Below are 20,582 nucleotides of genomic sequence, written 5' to 3' on the forward strand. Positions count from 1 at the left end.
TGCAAACAAGAAGGCCCTCAAAGCTGTCAATCAAAGAGCGGCGACCTTTCTATGGAGGTAGCCTAAGCCAAACAAAGGGCCTGAGAGACTGAACAGCAGGCCGATGAAGTCGAGCAATAGGCCGACGAGGTTGGGCAGCGGGTCGAGGAGGCCAAGTGGCAGGCCAATAAAACTGACCAATGGGTTGCTGAGGCCAAAAAGTGGGCCCTTCGTGCCGAGGCGAAGGTTGTGGGAGCGATCGAAGAGCACCACACGTCGAAGGAGTTCCAAGAGGAGGCCTTGAAGACTGCAACAGACGCCTTTGGGAAGGGCTTCGAAACCGGTCGTGCTCAGGCTCAGCGACTTTTTCCGAGTATGGACTTCTCCATTCTTGACGTCGATGATGGCGATGCTGGAGAAGATGACTACCCTAACAGTGGTGAAGGTGGGGATGCCGGCCATAATGAAGGTGCCAATGGGGGAGAGGGCGAAGAATGACGTCTTCCGTCTCATTATTTTTGTTCATTTTTCTTTTTGCTTGAATGAGCCGAGTTTTATGTACCTTCTTTTTGTTTGGTCTCTATTGGGGCAGTGTAAAAAGGTTACAAATTTAATGAAAGTAAAGGGTTTCTCGAGTACCTGGCTTCAATTTTTGTCCCCCTTTTTTTTGAGTCCATATTGTTGTGCCGAGCTTCATCCTTTCATTGTAGTCTTTTTTTTACTCAGTCTCGGCCGATATTAATGTATGTACTAAAAAATAATAGATATAAATAAATTTTCCAAAGTACCTCACTTCAGCCTTTACTTGTTGTCGTTTATTTCTTTATTTGGGTTTGGGCTGCCTTACTGGACCCTTTTGCTTGTGGAGCTTGCCTTGGGCTCCTCAGTTGATCTTTTTGGAGTTCAACTTCAGAAGAATTTTGAGTAAGCTTAGTAGAGGGAGGTTGGTGCCTTTAGGGTTGGAAATTTTTGGCGTATTGTCCCATAAGTATCCCCATGCTAGAATTTTGGTGGAAGTCCAAGGGGGTCAGTCCTCCTGCTCGGGCCATTACCGACCTAGGAAGGTCGGTAGACTTGTCGAGCCTTCAGCACGGTAGCCGATTCCCCTACTTTAGCCATTGCCGACCTGAGGAGGTCGGTAGACTCGCCAAGCTTTCGGCGTGGCGGTCGGTTCTCCTGCTCGAGCCATTGCCGACTTGAGGAGATTGGTAGACTCGCCGAGCTTTTGTTGACCAGTTCTCTTGCTCCGGTCATTGCCGATCTAAGGAGGTTGGTAGACTAGCCGAGCCTTGTTATCTCTAGAGTATACTCTCAAAGGCATCTCTAGATTTGGCTACCAGAGAAAATTTGAGTGGGCTCGGTCTTCGGGAGGTCGGTGCTTCCATTCATCTTCGGAGTATACTCCCGAAGGCATTATTGCATTTGGCTATTAGAGAAAATCCAAGTGGGCTCAGTCTTCGGGAGGTTGACGCCTTTGTTCATCTCCAGATTGGGGTCTTAGAGGGATCTCGAGAGTGCTTAGTATGGAGAGTCCCCAGGCGTCCTCGGATGTCTCCTTTATTGGAGCCCGAGCATCCCTAAGGTGTCTCAAGTCGAGTATAATTGGCACAATTGTCCGATCTAAAAGATAAACATAATAACATAATTTTTATTGAAAATAAGTTCGAACTTCAATGAGCCTTACTAATACAGGCGCGAAGATTGTTGTATCCCTAAGCCTGCGGGATCAAGGGTATTGTTGGGGTCTCCCAACCTAGACGACGTAGATCCTCGGTTGCCGAACTCTGAGATTCTTTATAGGCTTGAGTCTGGTGATGAGCGCTTCGCTCTTAGCTTCGCTACTCGAGGCGGAGAATTCGAACTGGGGGATGTACTTTTCTAGGGTTGGTGAGCATGGGACCAACTTTGCTGGCCCTTGGGCTCGATGACCTATCCACGTGTATGATTTATGGTAGCTCCACGATCATCTTTTCCTTCTTTTCTTTTGGGGGGGGGGGGGGGGGGTGTTTGGCTATCCGAGGCACTTGGGGGCCTCGGTAAGCATGCATGCGATGGTTTTGATAACGCTTGTTGTTGGACGATTGTCGATCGATTCTGGTGGCGGTGGATCAAAGGCCGAGGCGGACGCTTTCTGGTTCTGTTGAGGGCGTGCGTATCAATCTAGGTGCCCTCATGCCAAGGTGAGACATTCCTCGGCTTTCTTCGCTCCTCGCGTCTCCTCTTGGTTCTTTGGGGGGTCCCCCGTCAGCAAATTCGCGGTGGGAGGCCATGGCTCCCTGGGCATTGACATACTTGTTGCGGTTCGTGCCAATAATTCCGTGAAGTCAACAGAGAAGCATTTTTTCAGGGAGAAGAGGAAGCTTGACGACCATAGGCCGCTCTTCATTGCAGATATTGTTACTGACTGATCTAAGTCACAGACCTCCAATGTCAATGTGTTGAAGCAGCTAACATATTCTCTAATAGATTTCCTCTCCTTCTTCTTGATGCTAAGCAGCGTGTCTGAGCTGCGACATTACTTTTTGCTGGAGACGAAGTGTATCGCAAAGAGGTGGGTGAGCTATCCGAAGGAGTAGATAGTTTCTGGCCAAAGCCCGGAGAACTAGAACCAAGCTGACTTGCAAAGAGTCATAGGGAACGCTTTGTAAAACACGATGTCGGTGGCTCCATGCAGCATTATTAGAGCTTTGAAGTTCTTAAGATGGTCCAAGGGATCCGAGGTACCATCCTACGGCTCCACTTGAGGCATCTTGAACTAATGTGGGATCGATTCCTCTATGATCTGTCAAAAGAAAGGAGTTCCGAGGAGAAGTTGAGATCGTTGCTCGTCCTTGGAGCCTCCCCTTTGAGGGCTTGAATTTGGTGGTCCATTTTCTCAATCCTCCTATTAGGTTGATGCCTCGCTAAGGCAAGGGTTCCACGAGATGACCAGGTGAGAGGCTCTAGATGGAGTCCCCCCCGAAATGGGGATTTGGAGTGTACTGTCTCCCATTCCGAGTGGGGTTGCTCTGCTAGGCGTGCTGACTCTGACACGTTTGCTCGGGATCCTAGTCTTAAGAGCGGTGGTTGTCCTGGGCCCATGGCGCGCCAATGATTGAGGATGAGGGCTGTGTTGGCCATGTTTCGGTTGGACTGGTTGCTCCATTGCCTGTTGCAGACCCTAAACTGCTGCAGCCAATGTTTGCACCTGTGGAGTAAGCAGGTTGAACTGCTCATTGTCTACAAGTGCAGCGGATCGCTCCAGTGGAGCAGGTTCGAGATTTTGCAACGACCCCTTGGGAGGTCGGAGTGCGACGTTGTGAAGCACGTGATGCGCCATGGGTTTCTCGCGATTTCAGAGCAGGATGGACCCTTCCTCCAGCGCCAATCTATTGCCATGGAATTCAGACCGAGGTTGAAATATAGCTCGAACGACCCTGAGGTTAGCTGGAGTCAACTAAGCAGGCTGACTAGGCTGGTTGAGGTATTGGGTGCTGGTCTTCTCCGCTAGGTGCCCTACAAGAAGTCCGCTTGTTGGAGGGTTTAATTTCCAGCGGGGGACCCTCCGATGCTTAAATTAGAATAACGAGGCAACAATATGGAAATGAGAGTGTTTCAGCAGAGGGGCGCTCTGAGAGTAAAGTAACATGTATATTGCGTACCTGAGGTCCCCGGATTGCTTCCTTTATATAGAGAGGCCAATTTGTCATTATTTGGGCTGATGTGGTGTGCGATGATAACCAGGCGATGGCCAATGGTGCGACCATGATAGGGCGCCGGTCTATGTGGGCGGCAGAGTGTGCTAGTAAGGTGCAGGATGTGATCATGCCGTAATTGCGGACCGTTAGGGCTATCAGTTATTGGGACTGTTATCCCTTTTCGACTTTTACCAATTGTTCTATTCGGCCGATGATTTTTTCGGCCGATCGACCTTTCGGCAGTGGTTGAGTTACATATTAGATGGTCAGATGTTCAGTTTAGTAAAAGATGAGATTTGATATGAGATCAAAGCACTCAACACCAGCAGCCTAGTAGCTGCCTCCTTAGCTGCTTTTGTCTTGATGAAAAATTTATAATTTTAAAATAGTTACCTCATTAATATAAATTACACCGAACTAGAACTAACTATAGCAATCAAAGAACAAATCGTACTAGATCAATACGAGCCATACGTTTTAATCAAAAAAAAAAATAATCGCCGTTACATTATTGCGGCCATAGTAGCAATCGTGCAACTCAGTCGGCGTGGTGTCTGGGGGACATAATGGAAAAAAACCCACCACCAAGAGCCACCAATCCGAGATATTTTCGGAACCCATGAACGCAATTAATCACGTCCCAGCTGGACGGCACGCTTCCACCGGCTATATATTCGACCTTGTCGTCCTTTAGCTTCCTGGATAAACTTTCACACGTTCCCCAAGAAAACCAAAATGACTCATCTCCACCTATTGAACGACCCCACATAGACACCCATGAATGATTCAGCGGTCCCCAGAGGCTCGAAACCCGAATAGGGTCAACAGACCGGTGCCAAGTTGTATAATTGCGGGGCATCTACGCCAGCTGTCAAGTGACGTCAGCGGACTCACGCTTTTACTCTGAGTACTGCCGCTCGCCAGCTCTTGGCAGCAGAGGCCACAGCCCACAGCTGGATCCCACTCGTGTCATCGTACCATTGGCCGGACAGGCCGGGTTCGCGTTTTGCAGGGACAGCGACCGGACCAGCCGTACGGCGGTCCCCTCGGTCCGGTCCAGCTAAGCCGGTGCGGGGAGCAACGGCTGCTCCGTCTTACGTGGCAGGTGACGAGGCGGGGAGCAGGGTTTTGTCCGACGGGGCAGGTGACGTGAGCCCGATTTGGGGGCTTGTTGGAGAAGCCAATGGGAGCGGGCTATAAAGGCCGGGTCCGAGGGAGCTCCGGAGCCCAGAGCCGAGCGCAGACCGGTGTCTTGGGAGCTCTCTCGCCTTCATCTCTTCTCTCTTCTCCTTCCTGCCCTCTAATGGCGGATTCTAGTGGAATTTTTCGTCTTGGTTTTATGTTCTTCGTTGCCTTCTTGGTGACGGGTGTGCGTGGTGCGAAGTTTGATGGGGTGATTCAGGCGTGCTGGGCCTCGGACCATGTGATTTATGATGGAGAGCTTCTCAAGCTTAAGCTTGATAACTTCTCCGGTAATTGGGAGTTTAAAATGCGTGCTTCTTTGGCATTTATTGTTTTCTATTTGCTTCTTTGGGTTCGGAATCTCTCTGTTTTGTCTTCCAGGATTCTATCTTCTGTATTGCTAAAACTATTTTAGATTGTCTCTCTTTCGCTTCATTTCGTATGTAATGTTTTGTAACTTGTTTTCTTTTATGGTGTTTCACTTGTTTGATTTTAGAAAGTCTACTCATCTATCCATTTGCTGAACTGTGATCTCTATTTCGTCTCACTTGTTTTATCTCTCTTCTAGCTAATCGTCTCATGTTGAGTTCCCTGGTTCTCTCTGGTTTAGCAACATGGTTATTGTTAATGGTTTCAGGTGCTGGATTTGCCTCTAAAAACAAGTATTTGTACGGCAAGGCCACAGCTGAGATCAAGCTGATCGAAGGAGACTCCGCCGGAACGGTCACTGCCTTCTATGTAAGGCTCCCAGTCTTCCAGCTCTTGTTCAAAGAGTCAAGGACAAGGACATCATCTCCTTTTCTTTCTCAACAACATAACCTAAGATTCTATGTTCCACTTCTTTCTCAAAAATATTGTGATCTTTCCTTCCCAATAGCAACGTCTGGTAGTGTTTTTCATTAAAATAACAAGTCAAGAACCAGCTTTTTATTTTATTTTATTTTTTGGGTCAATGAACCGAGCCGGTTCCTTCAAAACAAAAAGAATTCAAACATCTGACGCAAATCAGAACCTATGAAGCCTTTTTTTTTTTTTTGAAAAACTAAAGCTGTAATACCTTCTTTTGTCTTTCTCCAAAACGAGGCCAGCCAATAATTCCCTCTGTTAAAGCTTAAAAGATGGTTTCTTTATACATATAATACTTACTTTTGTTATTAATATTGACAACATATTGAATCAGATTGGCTGATGTCAGAAAAAATATCTTTAATTTGCCTTTCCCTGCAAAGATTCCCCCCACCATTTCCCTCTTTTATAGGGTAACGAAATCAATGTTTGTAGCTAGTGGGATGGTAAAGCTGTACGCAAGCCGATGTGCAACTGTTCAGTTGCTTCTCTTTTATCCGGCACAGCCCAAGCCGGCCAGGCTGGGAAACAGCGCTCAAGCCCCACCCATCATCACCCGTCCAAACTTTGTCGTCATCATTATTAAAGCATTTATATTTGAAAACAAAAAGAATAAATTATAAATAAACCGATCACAATCACTGTCTCTGGCCGTCCAGATGTCATCGGACGGCGTCAACCACAACGAGTTCGACTTCGAGTTTCTGGGGAACACCACGGGGGAGCCGTACCTGGTCCAGACCAACATGTACGTGAACGGGATCGGCAACAGGGAGCAGCGGATGGATCTATGGTTCGACCCAACCACCGACTTCCACGCGTACTCCGTCCTCTGGAACCCCCGCCAGGTGGTCTTCCTCGTCGACGACACCCCGATCCGCGTCTACGCGAATCACGAGGACAGCGGTATCGTGTTCCCGCGGGATCAGCCGATGGGGGTGTACAGCTCCATCTGGAACGCCGACGATTGGGCCACCCAGGGGGGCCGGGTGAAGACGGACTGGTCTCACGCGCCGTTCGTCGCGGCTTATCGTGAGGTCCGGATTGACGGATGCGAGTGGAGGGCCGGGGAGGATTGGGCGGCGGAGATTAAAAGATGCAGCGGGAGCGAGTGGGGGAAGGAGGGGAGGTACTGGTGGAAGGAGAAGGAGATGGAGGCGCTGAGCGTCCATCAGAGCCATCAGTTGATGTGGGCCCGGGCGAAGCATCTGGTGTATGATTACTGTGCTGATGCGTCCAGGTTCCCTGAACCACCGGCTGAGTGCAAGGCGTGATGGATGATGGATGGTGGGTGATGGAGGAGGGGTTGTTCGGGATGGTAGCTGGTACACTGTAAAGCGTTAAGGGGGTGGGGGGGAACTGCTGGTTCTTTTCACTTGTTGCTTTATTTCCTAGTTTATCAAGAGGTGGTGGTGGTGGTGGTGGTGTATGGAATTTAGGAAGTCATAAAAGAAGAGGAATCTTTTCCTTTTGTCTGATTACTTGCTTTAGTTTGATTAATTTTTTAGTTTGATTAATTTTTTAGTGGGATGGGATAAAAGAATGGATGCTGCCAGTTTGCTTGAGGGGCATCTCCAAGTGATACAGACATCTCACACACATTACACAACTAATGTCTCAAATCCTTTCAGAAGAGCTAAGAAAAGCAAAGCTATTATTGGCATGGGTTTCGCATGAATTGAGAAAACAACATTGTGTACGTGACTTGGCAATCTATTTAAACAACTAAGCAAAGCCAATTTTTTTGTTCCAGAAAAGGATGAGGAATCCTGTTCATCCACGCCCCACTCCACTACCCGTTCCCCAAGCGCAGAGACACCCACAAGGAAAAGGTTCAGGTTTTACCCATGAATTCTTTTTTCATGGGAGGCATCTTCTTTTTCTTGGAAGTATATTTTAGTGGTTCAGTACTAATATTCACAAATTATTTTAATCCTCTACTAAATATCGCACAAATAACCTTTACTAATTAACAACCTGATAATTGTAAAAGAAAAATATAGTGTACGATGGAATCAGTTATCGATCAGATGCATGTATCTCCTTCATAAATGACATGATCCATACACTACCACTGATAGGAACAAAGAAATGATGAGACTGATACTGTGTAACCATAAGAAGATTGATCCACACTACAATTATGAAGCACACTATAGAAATACTGTATTTCTCACACTAAATTTCCTGCACGAATAGCTTGGAAGTGTACATAAACTTCTGTTGCATCAAGACCAACAACCCTGAGAATGCCGAAATCGGCTCATGGCTACAAGCATGAGAGTCTATAGGACAAGAAGCTAGTAAAACCCACCAAGTCTTCCTTGTTCTCTAATAAAAATGAAATTAGAAAGATCCTTTTTCCCTTTTCTCCTGTTACAAGAAAACCAAGTTACGTACAACTCTTGAATGGAATCCCTTTATATCCATGCATGCCTGATAGACAAATAGTCTCTATCTGTTCCTCCTCCTCACAAAACAGAAGATTCGTTTATCGAATTCCTTTCATAAGCATACACAAAAATATACATCAACCTGTCAATCTCATACGACGAAAACTATTCTCCTGCTTTCCTCCACAACATCCTAGATAAATCACAAACTATCTTCTTGCCGGACAAGAAATGAGATGCCAAAGGGCCACTAGATTTAGAATTTTTTAAGATAAATAACAACAGTTATTTCCTTCTGGGATATGACACCAATGAGAAATTCTTGATAAACCATTCCACTTCATCATTATGTTCTTATATATGAGCTCAACCCATAGATACAACAGACACAGGATGAAAAGAGATTCCACTACCACAGGTCTCTCCAAAAATCAGTTCCCCATATAAATCCATGAGAGATGATAATGCAATGGAAGTAAGTTTATTGTATGTTTGGATACAGTATTGTGCATTTACATCAAAGTAGCAGACAGTTTAGCTTCTCAAACTATCCTCTCTTGACCAGAACCACCAAGATTGCTGCAATTGCCAATGCTATGAAGGATGCCCCTATAGCGCCATCCACATTAGGCTCAGTGGTGCCAGTTCTCTTTGTGCTGGTAGAGCTCTGAGCTCCCGTTGAAGTCCCAAAAAGATCTTGAAGGAAGTTGGACAAATGATTTACCATCTCTGTTACTTTCCGCTTGATGTTACCGACTATTTCTGCGAAGACCGAGGTTTGGGAGTCTTCTGCAGGAGTTTTTGGGCTCTCCAGAAATTCTTTGGTGCACACATTTTCAGCAACAGATTCCTCAAAAGCTACATTTGTTTCAGGCCGGAGAACAACTGCAGAAATAACAGCTCGTATAAATCATAGTCACTATGAAATAAACCCATAGAGAAAGGGAGAAATTTGTTATCCATAATTTAAACAAATGCTAACCGGACTGCTGAGTCCTGTAGAACTCCATAACCTTCTCATTTTTCATTACAGCATCCCAAACATTCTTATCAGCAGCAAGTGAAGCAACAACATTCTGCACATGAAACCAAGACAATAAAAATAACTCCTTCAATCTCTACTCATAATAGTGAAGATAAAACAAAAATAAAGACAACTTCATATTTTGCTTCATAATAAAGACAAGTAAAACAAAAAGAATAGTAGTTATAGTAGCAGTAATAGTAGTAGTCATAGTAGTAGTAATAGTAATAGTAGTAATAATAGTAGTAATAATAGTAATAATAATAGTAAAAATAGTAATACTAATAATAATAGTAATAATAGTAGTAATAGTAGCAGCGGTAGTAATAATATATTAATAATTATAGTAATAGTAGTAGTAATAATAATAATAGTAATACTAGTACTAATAATAATAATATTGATACTACTACTGCTACTACTATACTAACGTGAACTAAGAAAACAATCTAATCGTTGCAATATATGACGCCCATAAATCCTTCCCCCTATATTTCTAATTAAGCAATCTTGGCTGCTTTGTAAATCAAAGATTCTTGGATAACATGCCCTTCCATCTGGTTGAGTTTCAATTTCTCTCATAAATTTTCAACTGGATCTCAAACTTTCCCATCTTTCAGTGTATGAAAAACTATATTACAAGGACCCAGGTACATGTCAAGTGCTGCTAAAAAATGAGTCTTTTTTATGTTTCTGCTGAAAAAGGTTTTCCCATAATTTAGAAATGTCTCATAATCTAAAGAACTTGAATATTGTATTATCCAGGCCGAGACATTCTATTGACATCAAACGAGCTCCTAAAATAATCAATCAAGGGGAAAAAAAGAAAATCCCAGACAATTTTGAAATGGAAAACAGCAGCAACTTTCATGCAGCTGTTTATTAGTCAATAAGGACTCAGGATTGTTCTCACAACTTAGCAAATACCATAAATGTGGTTTCTTAATTGTTGAGAGTTGAGATGCCAATTCCTAAATTTTAACTTGATTTTATCAACTTCATAGTTCGAAGTTTTGCCCAAAACTCCAAAATCAAAACAAAAACATTTTGATTTCAGAAGGACTAAATATGAAATTGGAGTTTGGTTTCAGAGCTTTAGCCAAAACTAATTATGGGGCCAAACCAAATGTTTATAGGATCTATATATGTAATTTTTTTCTTTTTGTTATTCCGCTATTTCAAAAGCTGAGAAGCATTTTGTCTAAATTAGACTTTTATGAATTTTGAGAAGATTTGAAAATATTGTAAGTTGTAACATTAGAACTTAAACACTAAGTGTAACAAAGAGCTAGAGAAAAGTATGGATTCTTTGATGTAAATTTAGGGCCTGTTTGGCAATGTTTTTATTTCTTTTTCAAAACAAAAACACAAAATCCAAGATGTAAACATGTTTGGAGCTATTGTTTCTATTTCTTATTTCTCAAAAGTCATTTTAGTTATTTCTAGAAAAAAATTTAAAGTAAGAACTTGTTACTTTCAATATTTTGAAAAATAAGAAAATTGTGCTTTTGATCACTGTTGCTAACACTGCCACAACCACCACTGCTATTGCTTTTGCAACCACTATCACTACTGCCACCGCTATTATTGCCTATACTACATCGCTGTTGCCATGACCTCTGTTGTTGTTGTCACCGCCTCTACCATGATACCACTGCCACTATAGCCACCACCACCATCACCACCTTCGCCACCATTGCCACTTCAGCTGTATTGCCACCAACACCACCAATGTCGCCACCTCTACTGCTGCCTTTTGTGACACCACCACTGTCCCCCACCACTAATGCCATGATAGTTGCTACTACTTTACCGCGACTATCACCATCACCACCATATTTATTTTTTTAAATAATTAACTATACTAATCATATTAATATATTTAAAAGTTTAGAAAAATAGAAGCAATTTTATTTTTTATTCTTGAAAATAGAAAAATGAGAGTGATGTCAAATGGCACATTAGATTACACCTTTTGCCAAAGTTTAGCTATACTATAACTCAAATCTCCTAGACACTTAGATGGTCATATGTTATACATCAAAGAGTATAATAATATCTTACCCATTAAAGATAATTCATCAACAATATATTCTAAGATATAGTTTTGACTATTATAATAAGAAAACCCTGTAAAGACAAATGCAAAGTTCCCAAACAATAACAGATACTTCAAAATGATGTCTTGTTTCTTGATGAATTTTATTTCTTTATTTTTAATTTTCTCCTAATTTTGGTTGATATTTTCTAGGTTGTTTTTATAATGATCAACTGACTTGGTTACTTTAAGCCCTGCTGATTTTGGGTGGGCGCAAATTCTGAGGCCCAATAGATTTTGGGCTGGGCCTAGGCAGACTAAAAACAATAGTAAGCTTAGCCCAAATTCAAAAATATATAGATAACCGTATATCATATTTACAATGTTATAATTTTGATTGAAAATTTAAAAACTTAATTATTCCTTAACCCTCTTACTGTGCAAAGAAACCCATCTCCACTCTTTTCATCCCCATCTCTCACCTCTCATCAACTCCACCTCCATCCCCCCACCCTCCATTGTCTTTCTCACCTCTGCAAATTGGAACTGCACCATTACCATTCCCCCTTCCCTCTCTCAGTTGTGATGAGTGGGTTGAAGGGCACTAGAGCTCCCCTCCCATTACCTGCACCTCACCCTCCTTACCAAGATTGCCTCAAACTTCAAGAATGTCAAACTTAATTAAAGTATGTTCTAGTGTAATTAAGTCATAACTTTGTAAACATTAAGTCTTAATAGTACAAGTTAGTATTTCAAAAGGAAGCTCTGCTATGCATGAATGTTAATCATCTCCTGCACATGTTAACCAATTATTATGCAACAATATTATAATCAACAACCAATAAAATGATATTCCTTTGTCACATAGCAAATTATGCACCATATATGACATAAACTTCAGGCTTTTAATAATGAATAGTCAGATATAGTTCAGTTGCGACAATCTACAAACAAACTGTACAAACTGCATCCATGAGATTCTCAAAATATAAAGAGTTAGAACCTGAGCTTCAGGGCTTCCATGCAGCAATGAAAATGCCTGGACAACATGTTTAGGCATTGACTGCAATGGTGCTACATTTTCACAAGAAGCACATCCCTGAACTCCCTCTAGAGAAACCTCAATACTTGGAGAGAAGTATGCCCTGAAACATGTCACCAGTACTCAGTACATAAGGAATTCCACAAGCAATTGGTATCATAAAATTAACTGTGGACGGTAAAAAAAATTGATTTGTGAAAACTGTGGAAGACATTATATGTGATCATAAGAGCAAAGCTCACAACAACCAATTTGTATTCTAACTGCAGCCAAATAAACTTCTTTTTTCCAAAAGCTGGAAAAGTGAACAATTCATTTAATGTGTCACATGACCAAAGTTTGCTGCAACTAAATTATAACTTTAGTCAACAATTATTGGAAGATAATCAACTTTTATTCCAAAAATAGAAAGATTCTCTCTCACACACAACCACACACATATACATGCACATGAATGTGCATGCAAACACACGTATTCACATCTCAGAATTCAGGAATAAATCAATTAATAGAGAATGTTTAGAGTCCACTTAACAAGAAGAGGATTCATAAAATGATCAAGAAGAATACAGAAAATTAAAAATAAAAAGGTACCATTACCATACTTGTACACACAACACCGCTCAAAGTCATAGGCCATTGGCGCCATCACAAACTAATAACAGCAGAAGAAAATTATTAACCAAATTCAACACCCTCTTTCTTATATTTTATTTTTTAAATAAATCCTAATTCAGTGCTTTGATTTACATCCCAAAAAAAATCCTTGATAGAATGCAAACATAAAGGAAAAAATATCTTCTGATCATCCCTAATTAGCAGCAAGCATTTCTACTAATCCTTTTCATTAGCAATTCAACTGTTTCTTGCTTCCCCTAAGTTATTTTTCAAATCTATCTATGAGAGTAAATAGATATGTCCTCGCTAAGTAATAATGTATAGACATCCACAATTGGAATTTAGGATTTTTCATACTTCCTTAATAAATTTTAAAGGGCCACAATTTAGAGCGAGTTATAGCTGGTACAGAACCCTTCAGTATAAGGAGTTTGGCTCTGGTTCTTCAAGAGTTCATATCTACCCTAAACCTGTAAGATAGTCATTAGTTGATCTATCAAAGTTTTGGTTCCACTAGAATTGAGGTTAATATTTTATTCAGTTCTTTAATTATGCAAGGAAGCAGGCTGACAACTTTGGAATTTTCTTTCTAATTTTACAAAGGTTTTTCCCTGGGAAGGTTTCTTAAAAATTTTCTTTTACATCTCCTTTTGCTCCTAGAAGTCTGCTAACCTTCCTCTTAGTCCTCATTTTACTTATTTTGGTTCATCTCCTTCTCTTCTTCTCCTGGTGTTCCAATTCTTGTGCTCCATTTTCTTTTCACTTGGATTTGGTTCTATATTAACTCTTCTCCTTGTTTTATTTCCTTTTAAATGGGTTCTGTACATATATGAAACGAAATAAGATCTAAACCCTATTGTAACAGTTTATTCTCAACTACAGATTTTGGGTAGCAAACTCCCAAATCTTTCACTCCAAAAAACTGAAATGAAATTATAATCATCAATCCCCCCCCCCCCCCCCCCCCCAAAACAAAAAAAAAAAAAAAAAAAAACCCAAAATGAAATAACCCTCTGCATTATCCAAGTGGCTTGTCACTCAAGGAAAAAATTGATGAAATGCTTTAGGCATGGCCAATGATTTCTAGCTTACTGAAACTTATCTATTTCAGTAAGAGGATTGAAACCAAAAATGAAAAGGGGATTAAAAAATACCTCACCAAAACCCAAAGATAAGCATGCCATTAAGAAGAAATTAAATACAAATGTTGATTCAATTAATAAAAGGAATAAACATGATCAAAGGGAATTGAAGAAATAATGACATTAAAAAAATGCTCAAGCCGATGAGAATGAGTAGACCTTCATATAAGCTCTTCCATTGAATTAGATTAATTTAAGAGAGAGAGAGAGAGAGAGAGAGAGAGAGAGAGAGAGAGAGGAACAAGAAAGAGGGATCGAGAGAAGCTTTCCATAGATCCACTGCTTGCAAAGCAATTTTCCAATTGTAAAAAAAAAGAAAGAAAGAGAATAAAATTAGAGAGAGAGAGACTTGAAGTCTTGCTGGATTGTGGTTTGGTTGCAGTTCCACATCGCCCAAGCATCAAGGCCCCCAGTTAACCACCATCACCGGGAGTGGAGAGGATTGGAGCCCCTTTCTTTCCCTAGGTCAAATGAGGGTGGAGAGATGGAAGAATGGGATGTTCGGGGCTTAGGATTTAGACTTTAATCATTTTCTATTTTTTCGGTTTGCTAAACGGGTTTTGTGAGTTGAATTTGAGCTTAAATCAGGCTGGTCCACATTTCATTGGTTTGGGATGGGCAAGTATCCCCAGCAGAAATGGAGAGCTAAAGTGTTTCCCACTTGCATATGCAAGGACCCAAAAAATAGCCAGATGCCTACGTAGCATGCCATCTGGGCAAGCCTCGTCTAAATGTTGAAGGCTTTGGATAGGTTCCTAGGTAGGAAGCCAAGATGGATATGCCAGAGCAACGGAGTCACATCTGAAGGAAAATTGATGACATGAAATCCCACAGCCAAGGATATGTAAAATTAATCTTTGGTTACATATGCCTCAATATGTCTGCAAGGACATATGAACATGATGTATGTAAGCATATAGTGGGAATTCATCATTTAAACCAATCAAACAGATGGATCATATCAATGATTTAGAAAGCTCAACAAGCTTGTCAACACTAGTTTGCACACAACAGAACCAAATGACGTAATTGTATTTAAGGATTTCATGTTTTGTAATTAGGATAAGGTAGAGTTACTGTTACTTTAGATCTACTTAGAATGAGGATTCCAATGCAAATTGTCTAAGGCTGTCTTTAGCTGAACAGTTTTCGTCAGTATAGTCGAATAACTTCATTCGAATAGGTTCTTATTCCTCATTAAAACTGAATAATTATCAAAAAAAGTGTTTCTCAAATTTTCTCAAATTCAGAAAATGCCGCATTATTGACGCATTATTCAAGAATCAAAAATGTTGGTTGGGTGAATAAACCTGAACAAAACTGAAAATTTATTGGGAAACATAACACGAGTTAAGGGTTCTACTTTAAGTGAGCCAAAATTTATCCTCTTAGGTTAGCGCTTCGTATTGTATTTGAGGTCTTCAAGTACCTAAGGGGTTTAGGTGCTATCCCTTTTAGAAGCAATAGTATTGTCATAGACTCTCAAGTAGGTTTTCTTCCACTTCTTCCTCTATTTTTGCCTTTAGAATTCCCATCCTCCACAAAATTTGTCTATTTTTCCCCTTGATGTTCCTCTTTCCATTCATATTTTATATACTGTAATTGTTCTTACTCTAGGCCTTCTAAATCAATAAGTATGTGTAGATCTAATATTAAAAAATTTAAAAACCAGCACTAAATCTTTCTTTCTGTCTTCACTTATATGTCAATTCAATTTCTTCCAATTTCTTTATTATTAAACCTGCTTCCAAGCTCACTCTTCTCTAAAAATAACATTCAACAGAAGATTTTGGCAAATAACTCCCATTTCAAAGCCAAAATTGAATACTAGTGCCCATCTATTTATTAAATCATGCATCTGTGTGGGAGCTCTGCACCTCAATTCATGTCTTATGTAATAACAATTGCATGGTAGACAATCTTAGATCAGCACATAGGACCCTCCAGTCCATTATATGAGAATTGCTCAAAACCATACCACCAAAACAAAAATTTTCGTTCTTCCTCCAACTCTATCAAGTAAATCACGACCATTTCTCAGGTTTTGAGTCCATTGTCAGAAGATATATGATGATCAGCTTCTACCGTAACCAGATTGTGCATAACAAAGAACAGCCTGACCATTGGTGCTCTAATCATCCATTAGCTTGTCAAGTTGACCTGTTGAGCCACTTTTTCTCTCTTTCTCCTTTTCTTTGTTTTTCTTTTTCTTTTTCTTTTTCTTTTTCTTTTCTTTTTTTTGGTGAAGAATGTTGGTTCACATGCAACCGGACAGTCCTGCTATAGCTTCACAACCAGATTAACTTTACCATGCAATTGGCTAGCAGCTTCATGAATGAGCCTCCATTGACATCTAGTCTGCGTTTTAGCTACCATTCCAAAGTCGAAATGCATGTTAATTCCAAAGGTGCTTCGTGATAATGCCTATGTTCTGCTATGAATGATAAATATACATAAAAAAACATAAAAACTAATCAACCACCACAATAAGCCATTGTTATCTTCCTTAGAAGCAAATCATGTCTTGGGATGTCGATGACATATTCAGTGTTCTTCACAAAAGTAGATTTAAATTCAATATTGGTTTTGAGCAATCTTTGCTCCAATAAATGCGTCCTCACTGATTCTTTAATAATAAAAAAGAAAACAGCATTTTTCATATCAATATTGAGGAAGCACTCACAAAATATTTATAAAGAAGAAATTTTAATCCGATTTGAGAGGAGATAAAGACATATGAACGCCGAGCTCACCTCTCGACGGCATCCTTCAGATCGGCAGTCGCCTCCTTGGCCTCCTCCAGGGTCGGAACGGGCCCGAACACGAGCCTCGGGGCCGGATGCAGTGAAGCGTGAAGCTCCTCCTCCTCCCCGCCGGCGAACTCCCAGTCGTCGATCTCCCATGACGCCTGCTGGATCTCCTGGACCGGGAGGGCGTCGCTCCGGCCCTTCTCGGAGGAGAGGAGGGGGACCGCCGGGCTTCCCTCCACCGCCGGCGACACGGCGGAGACGGTCGCGGGCGGCGGCCTGGAAGCCCTCCGGGCAGCCGCCGCCTGGCCAGCGAGCGGCCCCGCTGAGCGGTAGCCCCCGAGGGCGGCCTTCGCCGCGGTTCTCATCGCTCCTCCTCCCATCTCTCTCGTCGCATCCGAAATGTCCGAAGGGTCGGGGTTTCTTAGGACCGAGAAAAATCGATGTTTGATACTGGCACCATTTTACATGACCCCCAAAAGGCGCCCTGGTATGCTATTAGAGTTCTTCACCTGGGTGTTACGATGAGCGTTCGTGTTTGGGATACGATAGAGAGACTCGTAGCACCACCGCTATTAGTGTGCTTCGAGAAAGGGATTCTCCTTCGAGAAGGCGATAATTCTTGTAGAATAAAAATATAATTTATACCATCTCGCGTGTGCACCCAAGTTTGCATACTTGAAAGACAAATTATATTTGTAGCTGAAAATAGATTAGGCACGGGTATATCCATATTTATAATCATTTTTTAATAAATATAATTTTTATTTATATTTATTTTAATAAACATAATTTTTATTTATATTTATTTTAATAAACATAATTTTTATTTATATTTATTTTAATAAACATAATTTTTATTTATATTTATTTTAATAAACATAATTTTTATTTATATTTATTTTAATAAATAAAATTATAGGTATAATATAAGTAAAAAATAGATAACAAAATTAGTGCCCATTGGCGCTGGATTCTCTATGGGACATAAGAACACACGCATTTTTGGTTGAATCATGCAAATTTTTTACAAGTGTGGCATCAGTGTTAGAAACTAGAAAGAGTAAAAAAGTTTATAGCGTAAGTTTTGATGCCTTGAGCTTTAAAATTTTTTGGTATTGAGATAATGCCGGCTCAGAAGAGAATGAGGTAAGTTGTAGCCATGGCTATGAGCCGTAGTCTAACAGCTATGGATTAGAGATAGACTAGGATAAAGCGACGTAAATAAAGCAAGATAATAAAAGACAAGTACAAAGCCAAGTTAGAGATAATTATAAAAGTGAAACGATAGGTATTTGATTGGTCAAAGATTCTCTTCTAGAGTTATATTCCAGTATTTATACATTATGTTGTGAATGTTCTGGTAACTATCTTCTTTTGATGGAGATACCTGTCCATGCCTTACCTCCACTCCTTGACTATTCTAATGACCAGACCCAACCATGCTCCACTTCTCTAATGGTTCTAGTGATACATTTTGATAATTGTTATGCCACGTGTGCTATATCATAATTCCTTTGCTAGGCCAATAGGAAAGATCCTCATAATTCACCGTATCTGATCAATCTTAAGCTCGATATGGTTAGTTTTTGCTCAATTTGTCTTTAACATGTATTTGGTCTATCTTGGCCGATATTTTTCTTATTTGGCCTATGATGCATCATGTAGTTCTTGTGTGTAGTCGCCTTCCAGCTTACGCGGTCAATTTTCTAGATGAAATTTGAGGATGCTAAGGCTTTAGCCTTTAGATTATCATCTCATTCCATCAATTCTGAGTGCTTAGCTCAAGACCCCTTTAATCTTGCTTTGTCTTAGTACTGATATATAGCTAGAAGGCATCTAGAAGTATGCAAGTCTCAACTCCTAGCCCTTTTTGACAGAGTAGTTACTTTCAAGCAGACATCCCAAGCTCTTTAGGAGGAGTAGGAGAGGATAAAAATCATTATAAGAGGGCTTTCGAATGGAGTCCTTTACAGTTGGGCATTATTATTTGTATCAGCCTCTTGGCCGAAATCTAGGTGAATGTCTTCTTGCTAGCTAATATATAATATTATTTTAGTCTTTGTACCTTTAGATCAAATTTATTGTCCCTTCAATCTTTCGGCAAATCTTTTGCATAGCATTGGGATCCATATTACCCATAGTCTATATGAAGATTTTTAACCATTTAAATGGTCGAGCTCTATATTTTTTTAACAAAGCTCAAATAGCTTTCCGATTTTTTTACTAAACACCTATATTCTATCCAAAAATACTTTTGGAGAGTCAGAAAGTAGTTTCTGTCCCACCAAAAGCTCTGCTAAACAGGGCCTAAGGCTGGTGCGAAAGTCTTTGAAAGCATATACATATCCTTGTCCTTTATTCTCAAGGCACCCATATATAGTCATTTTCTTCACCCTTCTCACGAAGAACTGAAACTAGCTGTTCTGCAAGTCTTAGTACTCACTCACCATCTCATTATCCTCTTTTGTGTGACATTTTTTGATTTTCCTAATTTTGTATATTTAGCCTGCAGACTTGTAGTTGCAGTCCACTATCTTTCTTTACAATATTTGGATCCACCCTTGGACTTGAGGATCTTCTGCTCGGTCCTCCATTCCCTATATGATTCCTTAGCATTTCAGTGTTTGATTAATACTTCGAACTTGAGCTAGTAGCTGAGTTGATTAGTTTGCGATCCCTTATTGCCCGGCTCTTCGCCCTTGTAGTGTAGATGGCAACCCTTTGTTGCCTTGGTTCCACATCAGCTCTCGTTGGTATCACTATAGAAAAATGGAAAAATGCGGACTGATATATGCCGATGCCAGATAGAAGCATTGGTAATATGGCTCCGACATTAAAATTTGCCGATACTTTTACGACGCTTCATAAAGCATTGGTAATAAAACTAACGAAGCTTATAAGCATCAATATAGACAATAAAAAGCATCGGCAATACCTGATTTTTTTAATATATATATATATATATATATATATATATATATATATATATATATATATATATATATATTGCGATTTGTGTGCCACCCCGATTCCGCACATATTCCCACTGTGTAGATAGGAGACTGTTCGTTACTGTCTGCGCCTCCAGATGTGCCTTGAGTTAGAAAGAGCATCGCTCCAAGAGACACAATTGATGGTTTTGTGACTAGACGACCCTCGCATTGTGGTTTTGAAGCATACTTTTGAGATGGTAGAAATACTTCACTATCTCGAAAGAGTGGCCTTTTTCCATCTAAATTTGAGTATGTATTAGAGGAGGGCACCTCTGTATCTGTACCGACGATCTCAATCTAGACCGGTAGTCCCACCACCCACATGCCGGCAAATGGACTCGATGAGTGCCGCCCAGGTTTCTTTCACCTGCATAGAGTCTAACTCTAGCCGTTGATCCCTATGTTCAGGAAGCCTGGGGGACTGTCTCTACACCTTCTTTTGATCAAGCAACAACTATTTCTTATCCCCAAACCCCAACACATCATAATACAATTTTTTAATCATCCATGCCTCATGCCTATCGTCTCATCCACATGCAATCTCGCCCTTAGCAATCCCGGGGTGTCTACTTCATCTTCTTATGCTACTGAGGTATGGGATTTAATTGTTTGTCGTTAAGCAATTAAATACTAATAAGATAACCGATAGCTAATACCTCCACATATTCTTGTCTAAAGCTGAAAGGACTCTTGCCTCTTCTCTCTTTTTGTCGTTGCCACTCGGGACCGACTAAACTTAAACCTGTAACCAAACCCGACGCATCTAACCCCAAGAGCCCATGGTCCCTCCTCTCTCTCTCATCATGCCTCTCTATCTCCCCGTTGCTATTGCTTTTTCTTTCTCTTGCCATCCCATGATGCCTCGCTTCACCTCTATCCCTATCTCCCATGGTGAATC

At 40.8% G+C, this 20,582-nt stretch overlaps 2 protein-coding genes across 2 annotated transcripts; one reads left to right on the top strand and one right to left on the bottom strand.

The window, feature by feature from the left end:
* The first annotated feature begins 4,849 nt into the window (after positions 1 to 4,849).
* Positions 4,850 to 7,165, top strand: LOC103706756 (xyloglucan endotransglucosylase/hydrolase protein 9-like). Its single transcript, XM_008790965.4, has 3 exons — positions 4,850 to 5,128; positions 5,476 to 5,576; positions 6,344 to 7,165. The coding sequence occupies exons 1-3, from the start codon at positions 4,960 to 4,962 to the stop codon at positions 6,956 to 6,958; spliced, it is 885 nt and encodes a 294-aa protein (XP_008789187.3). The 5' UTR covers positions 4,850 to 4,959; the 3' UTR covers positions 6,959 to 7,165.
* A 1,215-nt stretch (positions 7,166 to 8,380) lies between these two features.
* Positions 8,381 to 17,175, bottom strand: LOC103706755. The gene is made up of 4 exons (XM_008790964.4): positions 16,695 to 17,175; positions 12,143 to 12,284; positions 9,060 to 9,153; positions 8,381 to 8,962 (listed from the first exon to the last, which is right to left on the bottom strand). The coding sequence occupies exons 1-4, from the start codon at positions 17,069 to 17,071 to the stop codon at positions 8,625 to 8,627; spliced, it is 951 nt and encodes a 316-aa protein (XP_008789186.2). The 5' UTR covers positions 17,072 to 17,175; the 3' UTR covers positions 8,381 to 8,624.
* Positions 17,176 to 20,582: the final 3,407 nt, after the last annotated feature.

Source organism: Phoenix dactylifera, chromosome 3, assembly GCF_009389715.1.
Source record: "Phoenix dactylifera cultivar Barhee BC4 chromosome 3, palm_55x_up_171113_PBpolish2nd_filt_p, whole genome shotgun sequence".
NCBI classification, from domain to species: domain Eukaryota; kingdom Viridiplantae; phylum Streptophyta; class Magnoliopsida; order Arecales; family Arecaceae; genus Phoenix; species Phoenix dactylifera.